General features: G+C 57.3%; 1 protein-coding gene and 1 long non-coding RNA gene across 3 annotated transcripts in view; one reads left to right on the forward strand and one right to left on the reverse strand.

Moving 5' to 3' along the window:
- Positions 1-1,816: 1,816 nt before the first annotated feature.
- Positions 1,817-7,243, reverse strand: LOC142093860 (uncharacterized). Its single transcript, XR_012677549.1, has 4 exons — positions 6,779-7,243; positions 5,458-5,728; positions 4,901-4,990; positions 1,817-3,620 (listed from the first exon to the last, which is right to left on the reverse strand). It is a non-coding gene; the product is annotated as an uncharacterized LOC142093860 (long non-coding RNA).
- A 512-nt stretch (positions 7,244-7,755) lies between these two features.
- Positions 7,756-12,281, forward strand: part of STK11 (serine/threonine kinase 11) — a 46,113-nt gene continuing 41,587 nt past the window's right edge. Inside the window, exon 1 of one of the 2 annotated variants that reach the window (XM_075175343.1) lies at positions 7,756-9,342. In XM_075175343.1, the coding sequence (XP_075031444.1) occupies positions 9,053-9,342 (290 nt within the window). In that variant the 5' untranslated portion in view covers positions 7,756-9,052. The remainder of the gene's footprint in view (positions 9,343-12,281) is intronic. The other variant, XM_075175341.1, reaches the window with a different exon arrangement.

The following is a 12,281-nucleotide window of genomic DNA, read 5'->3' on the forward strand; positions in this document are numbered from 1 at the left end:
CCAAAGGCACCGGCGGGAGGGAGGGGGGACCTTGACCGGGGAAGTCTGTGACACCGCGGCCGGAGCAGGGACGGGGCGAACTCGCCGCTCTGGCGCACCGAGAAGCTTTGCCACCGGCAGCAGCCGCGTGCGGCGCTCGGCACAGGGGCTCGGCGCTCCGGTTTAATCTCCAGCCTCTCGGTTCCGGTACAGGGATGATCCCGTTGATAACAGGGAGCCCAGCTGTCTAACGGGAAACACCCCGGGCCCCGCGGCTGCAGTGAAGCCCCCGACGAGCAGCCACAGCGAGGATTTACGGACGTGTGGGAGCCCTCGTCTGACAAGGCCGGGGGGGCGAAGGCCCTTTGGGAGCTGGGTGGTCCCGAGCCCTGCTCCCACGGGGGGAGTCCCCTCTGAAGGGGTTGAGGGAGTCAGGGACCCTGGACCTGCCGGGGTTTGCATGGGAACCCCAGCGGCGCGAGCCCGCCCAGCGGCTGGCTGCTGGCTGAGAGCAGCATCGTACCCATCAAAGGAGCCGTCTTCAAAGGAGACGACGAAAACAAAAAGTTTGGGGTTTCTCGCAGCAGCCCTGGAGGAAGGCAGCCCGCCTCCCCCTCGCCGCTGCCTGGGAGTCTCGGCGTGCACTTGGTTGGGCGCAGACACACTTGGCCGGTCCCGTTCCCTCTTCCAGGAGCTGCACACCTCATCTTGGGGAGCTTTAGAGCCAACAGCAGCAGAACCTCAGCCTCCCGGGCTGCCTCGCCTCTCCCACAACCTGCTGCCGTTAGCAGACAACTTGCCTGAACCCAAACCCCAGCCCCCTAAACCAGGCGGGGATCCTCACAAGGGCGGAGGGGAACGCAGTCCCCCCTCCCGATGGCACGGCCGGAGCACCCTGAACCGGGACCCCCCGACCCCGCAGGCTCTGCCGTGGGGAAGGGCAGTGCTGCCTCCGGTGCCGTCCCCTCCCCAAACCCCAGGGGAAGGTTCCCTTTCCTCCCGCTCAGACCTGAGCACGGAGTTTGTCACGTTTGGGTTTTTAATCCTATCAATGAGCGCTGCTCTCAGAAGACTTCATTCATTTGCATGCATTAATTAATCAAAGCAATTGTGTCATGCTTTCTGAAATATCCTTTCTCCAGAGCTTAACGCCAAAGGCTCTGGCTCTATTAAATCACACCCCTGTAATAAATCACTCCGCTCTGACTCTTGCCCCGCACGGGGCTGGAGGTGTGAGCAGCGTCCCCGCGGGCCAGGCAGGACTGTCCTCGTCCCCATCCACGCTACGGCCATCTCATCTGAGAGCAATTCTGCAGTCTAGCGAGTGTTTGAAGAGTCTAAAATCCCCTAGAGCTATTTATTTAGCATGATATAAATATGAATAAGTAGATACACTGGAAGAACACGTCCTGATCCATTCAGCAATGAACCAGTCTCCTCCCGTAACCACCAACGCCTCTGCAGCTGGTGCCACAACCACTTATTTCACTTACCGCGATCGCCTCCTCCCCCCGCCCCAGCCCGGTTCCCGTTTTAGACACGAACCCGCTGCCCCGCTGCCCCCGCCTGCGGTCCCCGGGGCTGAGGAAGCCCCGCAAAGCCAGCAGCCCCCCCGAGGTGTGGGCTCTGCCCGGGTGCGCTCCCCCCACGGAGCGCACAGGTGGGTACCTGTGCCCCCCACGGAGCCACCCGTGCCCCCCTCCCCACTCTGGCTGCAGGCGGGTGCTGCTGCACCATCAGACGGTCTCAGGGAGCTGCTCCAAAGGCAGCCGGTGCCTTGCCCGCTTCTGGGCATGGAGGAGCCATGCCCATGGAGGTGCCCCAGCCCACCCTGCAGCCCACCCTCTCCTTCTGCAACAGCCCAGCTCCCTGGGCAGGGGTGCAGATAAAGCCTCCGCCCTAATTGCCACCTCTTAATAAGGGAGGGGAGGGCTTGCAGGTGCTTCTGCAGGAGCACCCCAGGGCTGTGCTAGCAGGGGGGGTAAATGCAGGGGTGGGGAGGCAGTGGGGTGGGTGCTGATGGTGGGGAACGACACCTCCTCCTGAGCCTGCTGCTGCTGCTCCAGCAGCACAAGAAGGCGGCAGCTTGGAGGGGACCCCAGCACAAGTTTTCTTGTTGAACCCGTTGCTGCTGTGACATGAGGTGGGCATTTCCCAAACACCCAAAGCCACGAGGCTGCAGCGCAGCCCCTGCCGCAGGCAGCAACGGGCTGTGGTTCTGCTGCTTCAGCCGCAGCAGCAGAGCTGGGGAGCCGGCAGGGATGCTCCTGGCGTGCCTTCCCCGGCACCCCCCGTGCGGGGGGTCACCCCCGTGGTGGGCCTGCCTGCCCTGCACCTCCCCACCGGGCAGAGCTGGGATGGGCTGGAGAGGAAACCCCCAAGGAGGCGATGAAGCAGAAGTGATGCTGGTCTGGGATGGTGGGACTGGGAGCACCGGGGCTGCCCTGTGCCTGCAGTGGTGGGATGTGAGGAGGAGCGACATGATGTGCTGGGGACGCGGCTGAGCTGTGTGCTGATTCTTTGGCCCTTGTAGGGGAGGGATGTCCCTGGCAAATGGCCTGGCTTCCCAAGAAAAAGCCCTTCCTGGGCAGCTGGGTCCCTGGGGGGCACCCGGTCCCAGGGAAATGGGGCCAAAGACGGGAGTTCTAGGGCCCCGGTCCTGCAGAGCAGCTCCCGCCAGCAGTGGCACCAGCTCCCGTGGCTGTGTCGGGGTGAGCCTGGCCGCTGTCACACGCAGCCGGTTCCTGTTTTTTCCCACAGCCTGGAAATCCCCTGACTTTCCGACGGGGTGAGGAGCGAGGAGCCCTGCACCCAGCTGGCTCCGCGCCTCCCCGCAGCTTTGGGAAGAGGCGGCCGTGGGGACAGATCGGCAGCCCCCGGGGGAACTGGGCTGTGCTGGTGGTGGGGCTAGACCCCGCAGGGAGGCAGGGACGGGACCTGGCAGGGACCATCTCAGGGTGGGAGAGTCCTGCAAAACCATCTCGTGTTTGGGCAGACCCTTCCCTGTCCCCCTGGCTGGGAAGCGGGGCCGTGGCCGAGGGCTCTGGGCTTTGCCCCGTCCGGTGGAGGGGGTGAGGTGGCAGCGATGGCTGCACACATGCAACGAGCTTTGTAGGTCTCAGCCCAATTCCCCTTGGCTCCGGGACACGCTGGCCTCCCGGCTGGAGGTGAAGATGCTGGTGCAGACGCTTGGGAAAGCTGATGCAGCCACCAACCCCTGATGGGAGACAGTGCCGGGGCATCCGAGGGTGCCTGGGGACACCCCACGTGTGCTGGGGGGCCCAGCGGGCTCGCTCTGCTCCAACTGCCCATTCCTGGAGGGTCGGGCAGGATTTCACCTCCAGGAGAGCCAGTTTTCCTGCCAGCCCAGCGGGGTGGGCAGCGGGACCGGCAGGGAGCAGAGTGCAGCTGATGCAACGCAGATACGGAGCTGCCGAGCGATGGGAGCTGCCTCCCGCCTGGGTTTCTCTGCTGTGGACGGTTTCCAATCGATCCTGCCCTCCTGCTGCTGGGAACCCGTCCCTCCCGGGAAGGGGAAGCACGGCGCTTACCAGAATTTGGGTGATCGCTTTCCAGCACTCTGGACTCTATGCCAAGATCAAAGTAAATCACATGTGGCCGGGCGCTATCATGAGAAAAGCCTGCGAGACAGCAGAAGGGGAATGCGACGCTGGCGGGAGCCCCGGGGGGCTCGGCGGGGCAATCTGCTCCTGGGCACCCCCTCTTCTGTGCTCTGGAGCCCTTGGAGCCTCCCCTACCTCCTCCTGCAGTTACGAGGCTGGACACCCCAGACAAACCAGCAACGGAGCTGGGGGGAGAGCTGCAGCATCACTGTGCTCTGACCCCCGTCCCTGGGGACCCACTGAGATTTTGGGGACAGGGATGTGCTCTGCCACTGCTCAGGGCCCCCAGAATGGGCTCGGGGCTCTCCTGCCTGTGCTTTGTGATCCCGTGCGGTGCCAGTAGCTCTCGTGAAAAGGCAGAACTCGTGAATTTGTCCTATCCTGCCTCAGAATAACGGCTCAGCTTTCAGAGCTGGTGTCCCATGTGCAATTCCCAGCCGAGCCTGGCTGGATCCCTTTCCTAAAGGGATTTTTTTAACCTCCAGTGCAGCAGGGCCTGGGAAGAAGCTACGGCTGCAAACATCTTGGTTCCTCTGCGTGTTTGGAAGCGGGCGTGCAGCTGGTAACTGCACGAACTGAGAGTGCCGGCACCTGCGACCAGCTGTTCCCGGCAGGAGCTGGCACGGCACGGGCTGCGCCAGCAGCCTCCACGCTGGAGCTGGCTGTCGTAAGGCAAACCCTCGCCCCGGCGGGTTGGCAGGGCACACGCTGGGAGGGCGGCTGCAGCGTGAAACCCTGCCTCTTGGGAGACCCTTCTCATGCCCCTACGGGGGGAAAGCAGCGGTGTGAAGCCCAACCCTTATTAGACAGCAGAGAATCCCCGCAGGAGAAGCGTCTCAGCCGTCGCCGAGGCTGCTGGCCGCGCCAGCACCCGTGCTGAGAACAGCCCGTCCCTCTCGGGACATGCCGGGGTTTCTGGCCGGGTGCTGAACCGCTGTTTTGGAGGACGCCCTCGCAATTGTTCGGCCTCCTCCAACCCCCCCACCTGCTTCCCGCCTGTCACCCCCAGTGCCGGGTGTCCCCTCGCCCAGGGCGAGGAGGAGGAAGAGCTCCCGCTGCCTGAATCCGGAGAGGGGCCGAAGAAAACCATGGGCCTCTCCAGAACTACCGTGTTGGGGATTTCCTTCATTGCCCTCTCATTTTTTCCCTAGCCTTCTCCAAGCTCTTGTGCATGGCCACAGGGGCTAGCAGGGTGTTTTCATTTTTTAATAAAGGTAGAGATTCCCAAATCCCTTCCAGGAGAAGGGCTTAAAACACGATTTAGTGCAAAATTCGAAATAAAGAAAAACACAACTTACTCAAAGGGAACTATTGCACGTGTCAAAGCGGGGGATGTTTTCTTCTCCTTTTGTAACACACTCACCAAAGCAAACGGCAACGGCTGGAAACTGTGTAAAACAAACAACAGAGCCTTTAAAAATCAAACAAGCCCAGGCAGCCGCTCCCTCGCTGCTCGGGGCTGATGCAAAGCTGCCCCCGGGGTCGGTGCAAACCCACCAGCCGCCCTGTCGTGAGGGGGCAGGTCCCGACTCCCCCCTTTCTCCCACCTATAAACTTTCCTGTTGCAATAAAAGGGGAAAAGAACAAGTTTTACACAGATTTCAGCAGAGCATCCAGCTCACAGGGGGGGTTTAAGGAATCCGTGTCCCCGCCTTTAAATGCCCTTAAACACGGACTGCTGAAAGCACGGGACCACCGACCGGCTGGGAGAGCTGCGGGAGCAGCTTTCCAAGGCTGGTGAGCGAGCACGGAGCCAGAGACACCGGACTGGAGCCGGTACGGCCTTCAGTGCTGGCGGAGAAAGTGAGAAACCTGTGGAAACGCGGGATTTATGGCACCAAGAAATTTGCATTACCTACTAGGAACAATCTCCCTCAAGAGAGACAGTTCACTGCTGATGCGGGCTGCGCCGGGGGTGGGAAGGTTTCTGAAGTCCGGATAAACATGTGCCGGAGGTGATCCGCGCTGGAGGCTGCCGCGGGGGGGCCGGGGGGCTCCTGGCAGCGCGTTTTGGCCCTGGCCGTGCCGGGAGGAGCATCCCTGCCTGTCTGCTGCCTGTCCTGCCTGCTGGGGAGAGGAGCCGTTTGAGCAGGATTATCTGCGAGGACATCGCATGTCTCCGGGTGCTGAAACACAGCAAAAGGTAAATAAATAGCTGTGAGATGAAAAAAGGGTGAGGGGGGCAAGGGGGTAGGTGAGTGAATGAAAAACATGCGTGATGTGGGTAAATTCCACAGTGAACCCACCCCCCGCAGCCAGAGAAACGTCCCCGGCTGTTCCCCAGGCGGAGGAGGGTGGGGATGCACCCGGGATCCGCTGTGGTTTAGGGATCGCAGGGTGGTCTCTCCCCAGAGGTGGCTGTCGTGCTGCTAAAGACGGGCCGTAAGGATCGCCCGCGGGTTTTAGGATCAGCACGAGCTCCAACGCCGTGTTTGACTCGACGGAAACCCTTCCCCATCCGCGTTTCTGATCGGAAACAGAAGACTTCAGCGCCCGCGTTGACATCGCACAGCAGAAAGAAAACAGATGCCGCCTCCCAGCCCAGCGCTGGCTTCGCTTCAGAGGCCGCTGCAGCGTCCGCCGTGCCTGTGCCGCCTCGGAGGGTTACAGATAAAAACCGCTTTCTGTTTTATTTACTGTCTGTTATTTATTATTATCCTGGAGCATGAACACATGCGCTGGGACTGAATGTCCTCATCGGAACACCCAAGTGTGCTGGAGCCATCGGGAGCCTTCGGAAGCGGGGGAGAAGCCAGGGAAGCGCGGTATAACGGGGGCAGGACAGGAAAAAGGGGCCTGAGTGGGCAGCACTGGCAGGGCAGGTCATGTCGTATTGAACCATGGTAACTAAAAGCTCCTGAAAACTAGGAAAGCTTTAAATGATTCAATAGCAAGTACTTTTTAACTACAAGAGGCAATATCCTCCTCCTCCCTGCCCTGCCCGTATAGAAGTGTTCGTTCCCCAGGCCCCTGCTCTCGACACACATTAGGTTTGACAGCAAAACCAGCAGATAGGTGGAGAATAATTTCACCTGGGGGGTGATTTCACACAAGATGATTTGCAGGGAATGCAAATGTAAGTATTTTGGAGTGAATGACCCATCTACCCATGTGCAAGACAAAGGGACTGTATCAATACAATGCCAAGCGATGGAGGAGGAGAAGGGTACCCTCACCTCAGGAGAGCTGTCGTCACAGAATCCTCTGCGGGCATTGCAGAGGTTCAACACACGTTAAACGTAGCACGAACCGTACAGATCAGCAGAAGTCCCCAAGAAAGATGCGGTTTGACTCAAGAGCGTTTGTGCTCTGCTTAAGAACGGGCAGTGCCAGGTGACTGACTGTTCCTGGAAGGTGGGCACTGAAGGAGCAGCTTCCCGACTGGCTGGGACACACCAGGGGCTGAGCTGGGCTCCGCGGGCCCGGGGAGCTGGGGCACGGCAGAGGGGGGAGGCCCCGGGTGCAGAGCAGCCCAAGGACTGGCACAGCCCGCGAGGACGGCGGCAGCAGGCCCGGCCCCCAGCGGGGCAGGGCTCCGCTCCCGGCAGGCCCGGCCGCCGGCGGGGCAGGCCGCGGCAGGCCCCGATCGCTGACACGGCGGGGACAGGCCCCGCGCCCCGTCTCCATGGCACCCGCTTCCCCTTCGCCCTCCGCCCCCTGCCCTTTGCCCTTTGCCCTTCACCGCCCCGCCGCCGTCAGCCCCGCCCCTGCCGGTGACGGACAGCTCCCGCCGTCTATCACAGCGCCCCGCCGCCCGCCAGAGTGGATGGGCGGGCTGGAAAAGCAGCGAGCCAACCGGAAGGGAAAGCCGTACCGCCGGCTCCGCCCCCTCGTGGCGCCGCCGCAGCCAACCAAAGGGCGAGCGCACGGGGGCGGGGCCGGCACCGCGGCCAATGGGAGCGCACGTCGGTCGCCAGGGAGGTGCGAGGCCCGGAGGGGGCAGCGGCGGGAGCGCGGCGGGGCCGGGCGGGGGCGGGAGGTAAACAAAATGGCGGCGGCGTGCGCGCTGTGGCGGGGCTGGCGGCGGGGGTAAAGGGGCGGCGGCGGGACCCGGCGGCGGGACCCGGAGGGGCGGCGGGAGCGGGCCCCTGGGTAGGGCCGCGGTGGCAGAGCGCGGGCAGCGGCTGGCGGGGCTCCCCCTGAGGCGAGGGGGGCGCGGGGGGCGGAGCGCAGCGCCGGGACCCGGCCCGGTTCCCGAGCCCGGCGGCGGGGAGGGGGGACGAGGCTGCCCGCCCCCCTCCCCCGACTCGACAGCGGGGCGCGAAGGCCCGGGGCCGAGGGAGCGGCCGGAGCTGCCTGCGGGGCTCGTCCCCGGCCCGCGGGGGAAGGGCCCGTCCCGGGCGGGCTGCCCCCGCCCCGCTGTGGAAGCGGGGAGCTCGGCCGCGGCTGGGGAGGAACCGGCGGTCGCCTCGCCCCCCGGGGGTCCCTCCCCTCCTGGCTCCATCCCTAGTTCGGTTGCACTTCAAGTGTTTTATCCCCTTTTCGCCCCTTCCCCGCTTTCCCCGGGGCGGCTGCGGCGTCGGTTGTTTTCCTCCCCACCCCGACGGACACCTGTGGCAGGGGGGTGAAGGAGAGCGGGGAGAGCCCGGGCGAGGTTGGCATCTCCTCGTTGACCTTCCCGTGTTGGAAAAGGAATGGGGTGTTTTGGGTACTGGGCAGAGAGAATTACTTCCTCCTGCTTGTTCCCGTTTTAAGGTGGGTCGGTAAAGCTCTAGTAGTTTTTGCGTTGTCTGACACCGGCTGACACCTGGAGCAGTGGTGGTGACACATCATGTGCCAGGCGGAATCCAAGTGGTTGAAGGATGCCCCTGGGAGATCTTGATAGGCACCGAAGGCCTCAAACTTTTGTAGGCGTGAAAAGCGAAGACGTTAGAATTGTTTCTGAAAACTGCTTCAAAGAAACTTGGTTCCAGCTTCCAAACGGCTGAAAAAAACCCCATCCGTGCTCATACCTGGATGGTGAGGACAGCAGGGCAGAAACGCTTCGCCTGCCATCCGGTTTGGAGTTGGTGACTATGATCTACTAGGGATGGAAAGTCACGAAAGAGACTCGGCAGTTGTCTGTTTTCATGTGGTGGCCTGAAGTCCCAGAGGATGACCTAGCACTTAAGAATCAAACTGGGCCAAGTTAAAGGCCAAGTTGACTTGAAAGAACCCTAACAGTGGGACCAGTTCGGAAGCAAAGCAAGTCCCAAACTGAGTGTATCTGGTCAAAGATATATATTCTTTTTAAAAGACGTTGTGTTACTGGAGCCAGGCCTGGATCTTTTAGCATCCAACTGAGCTGGAAGCAGCTCATAGGTTTTTTGGTTTTGTTTTTTTTTATTCATGTTTGTACAATCTTCTGGATTTTTTTTTTCAAGAAGGAGTAAAAGGGAGTGTTGGAAACTAACAAACAGGATTAAAACCCTGAGCGCTTAAGGAAAACAGGTTAAGGAACTTAATCCAGGATGGATATGCAGGAGCCACAGCAGCTGGGTATGTTTGCAGAAAGCGAGCTGATGTCTGTGGGGATGGACACTTTTATCCATCGCATTGACTCTACGGAGGTCATCTACCAGCCGCGGCGGAAAAGGGCCAAGCTCATTGGCAAATACCTGATGGGAGACTTACTTGGAGAAGGGTCTTACGGCAAAGTCAAGGAGATGTTGGACTCTGAAACCCTCTGTAGGAGAGCTGTGAAAATATTGAAGAAGAAGAAGCTACGCAGAATTCCCAATGGGGAGGCAAATGTGAAAAAGTGAGTAAATATTTCCAGTAGCTGGGAACTGAGGGGTTAAACTTTGTCATTATTTTCCAGCTGAAGTTCTGTATCATTTTAACTAACAGCTTGGCTTTCTGCTGTGGAAGTGCTTCCTAAACCGTAGGTAGTCAGGAATCTCTTTACCATTGAACTGCAGCCAGCGCTCTTGTGGAGGGTGCTTCTTCCAAATGCTGCCCAAGGGTTGGGAACAGGGGAGGGAGCTGATTCTCGAGGGCGAGGGAGGCAGGTCTGTCTGAACAGATATCCCGTAACACACGCCACTGTTTTAATAGTATTGCTTAAAGAGTAAAATAGTATTTCTTAAAGAAATTCCTCTTTAAGATTTCACGTTGAAGAGGTAAACTGTGGTGCTGTCGGCTAGGAGAGGTGAGAGGTGGTGCACCTGAGAGTGCAGAAATACGCTGTGCCGTTGTGGTCTGCGTTATTTGTGTACCCATCTAGGGGTGCGTGGGTCTGAGCTCTTTGGGATGGCAATTATTGCTCCCACCTGTAGTAGGTGGAACGTCATCCAATGTATTGTGCACCCAATGGGCATAGGAAGTCTTGGGGTTTATTCTTGGTTTCACTTCTGACTAATGAGTTTGGGAAGTACTTCAAGGCTCTTTTCAGTTGATTTCTGCAGCTGTAAAATGGGGACAAGGGTTGTCAACTTTTTTTTTTTTCCCCAGTGACTCAAGATCTGTGCTTGGAAGCTTTCGAGGTGCCAGTTACATACTGATTAGTCAGGGCACAAGTAACTAATTAAAATTAACTGTGGGAGAAGCCTGGTGTAGGGCTGGGTGTATGAAACTTTCCCTTTTCTTGGGGCTGCGCGCTGCTTGTGGGGACCTCGCAGCCAGCTGTGTTTTCCACAGCAAGCTGTTTGTCACAGCCCTGCGAGATAGTTGTTTATCTGCTGCGAAGGGGAGCCTTCTGCAGCCAAAACAAACTATTTGCAAGGGTTTATCTCGTAGTGGGAGGGAAAACTTGTGAGATGTTTAGAAGACACTCGTATTGCGTCTTTAGCTGTGGCGTGCTGAGTGTAGAGCCCTGACCTAGCAGGGTCTTGTTTCTGTTTCTCGGTTTGGTTTGAGTTTCCAAGCTCAGCTGCGAGATATTTCACATCCTGTACTGGGGCTTCTGTCAGTGAGCTCTTTAAGTTTGCCTTCTAACCTTCAGTGACAGACTTAGCTACGCAATAGCCACAAACCCTAATGCCGGGACCTCCCTTTCTCTCCTTCGCTGGCTCAAGTTCAGAATTGGAGTAAACTGCTGGTTAATATGTAATAAAATGTTTCTTGTTTTTCTGGTAAAGGCATGAGTGCTCCTTTCCACCCTTGCCCCCTCCTTGACTTACGTTAAGAGCTTCTATCGAAGGAGGGGGGGACTGTTCCCACCTTAGTGAAAATTTAATTTTAAATTTCCCCCCCCGTAGTGAAAAAGGACTTGCCAAATAACAGGAGAGTTTCCTGATATCAGAGCCATGGTAATGGTCCCGTGTCCTGAAGTGAACTCTGCAGAAGTTTTATTCATGCACAGAGCCTGTCTGTGAATGTCTTGTTTGGTTTCATTAAGGTTAGTTATTAAAGCAGACTAGCCAAGCACTGCTCTGTTTTGCTGTGGATGTTTTTCTGGCTCAGCCGCACCTGCTTCAAAACACTGAGGCAGATTTTAGATGTTGTCTTGTAACACGAGTTTACTTTAGTTCAAGTTCCTATTTTTGTCACCTTGTCCTTTTCCCTTTGTCCACCTATTGGTTTGCTTTACCTGCTTCCTCAGAGGTGAATTTTTTTAAGGCAAAATGTCGTATTTTTGTGGTACCCATGGAAATCTGACCTTATCAAAACCCTTCGGCACTACTGCAACAGGCAGCGAAAGCTGTCTCCGCTCTGAATAAACCTGTTGTGGTGAGATATGTCATCAAACCTGTATGGTTTGACTGGTCAGTATGGATGGGGGGAGCAAACCATTGCTTGGCCAGACTCCATTAAAATTTCACTTTCTACGACTGCATTTGAGCAGTTTTACTGAGTGGTTTATAGCCGGCAAACTACTCACATGCAATAGAACAGCAGAAAATCAGATTGTGGACTGAATCGCACCAATAGGTTCTACTTTCTTTCTTGAAAGCTACTAATAAGTGCAGTAATAAGTAAATATGTAATTCCTGTGTTACAGTGAGGTCTGCTTCCAGTCCCGCTTGCGTCCTTATCTATACAAGGATGTCTGCAGCTCAGTACATGTGAGAGATGAGTGTGATTAGTTGTCTAATCTTTGTAAACATCCCGACTTGAGTTGGTGCCCTTTGAGATTAAAAATCTCTTCATGTGCCACCAGAACTAGACCACTGCTTGGTGCTCCTTCCCCCTGCCACTGCCCCCAGCGGTATGGGCAAGCAGAAGGCTCTTCCAAAGCATTTGCATTCATGGTAAATGAAATGATCAGGAGTGAGAGTCTTCTGACTCCCTAATGAATGGTTTTCTCTGCTGTAGAATCACTGCATAATGTCTTAACTATTAGTCTGCTCTCTGGGGGTTAATTTCTACATATAGTGCTGCAAACGTGTTGAAAGTGCGCTGGCAGAGGGTCTGAGCAATTAGGGCGCGTGTTCAAGCTTGGTTTAAAAGTGCTTATCTCTTGGAAGTGACAATTCTATTTCAGTCTCAAAATACCTTGTGGTACAGTTTTCTCTTAACTGCAAAGACAGGGCCTGTTCCTACTAACGTGATCTCCAGTGTTTCTTACTATATAGGAAAAAGCTACATATGTGACTTGGTTTGTTTGACAGAGGTGTAATTGAATTATTATAATGGGCTTATGCCTCTGCCATTATCACAGGATGCCTCGGTGCTGCTGCTGCTGTGGTGAAGATGAAACTTGCATTGATAGTGTGTCATCAGAGAAATTCCCTAGAAAACAGTTCCTAGACTGTTGGC

This window comes from Calonectris borealis, chromosome 28 (genome assembly GCF_964195595.1).
Source record: "Calonectris borealis chromosome 28, bCalBor7.hap1.2, whole genome shotgun sequence".
NCBI lineage: Eukaryota > Metazoa > Chordata > Aves > Procellariiformes > Procellariidae > Calonectris > Calonectris borealis.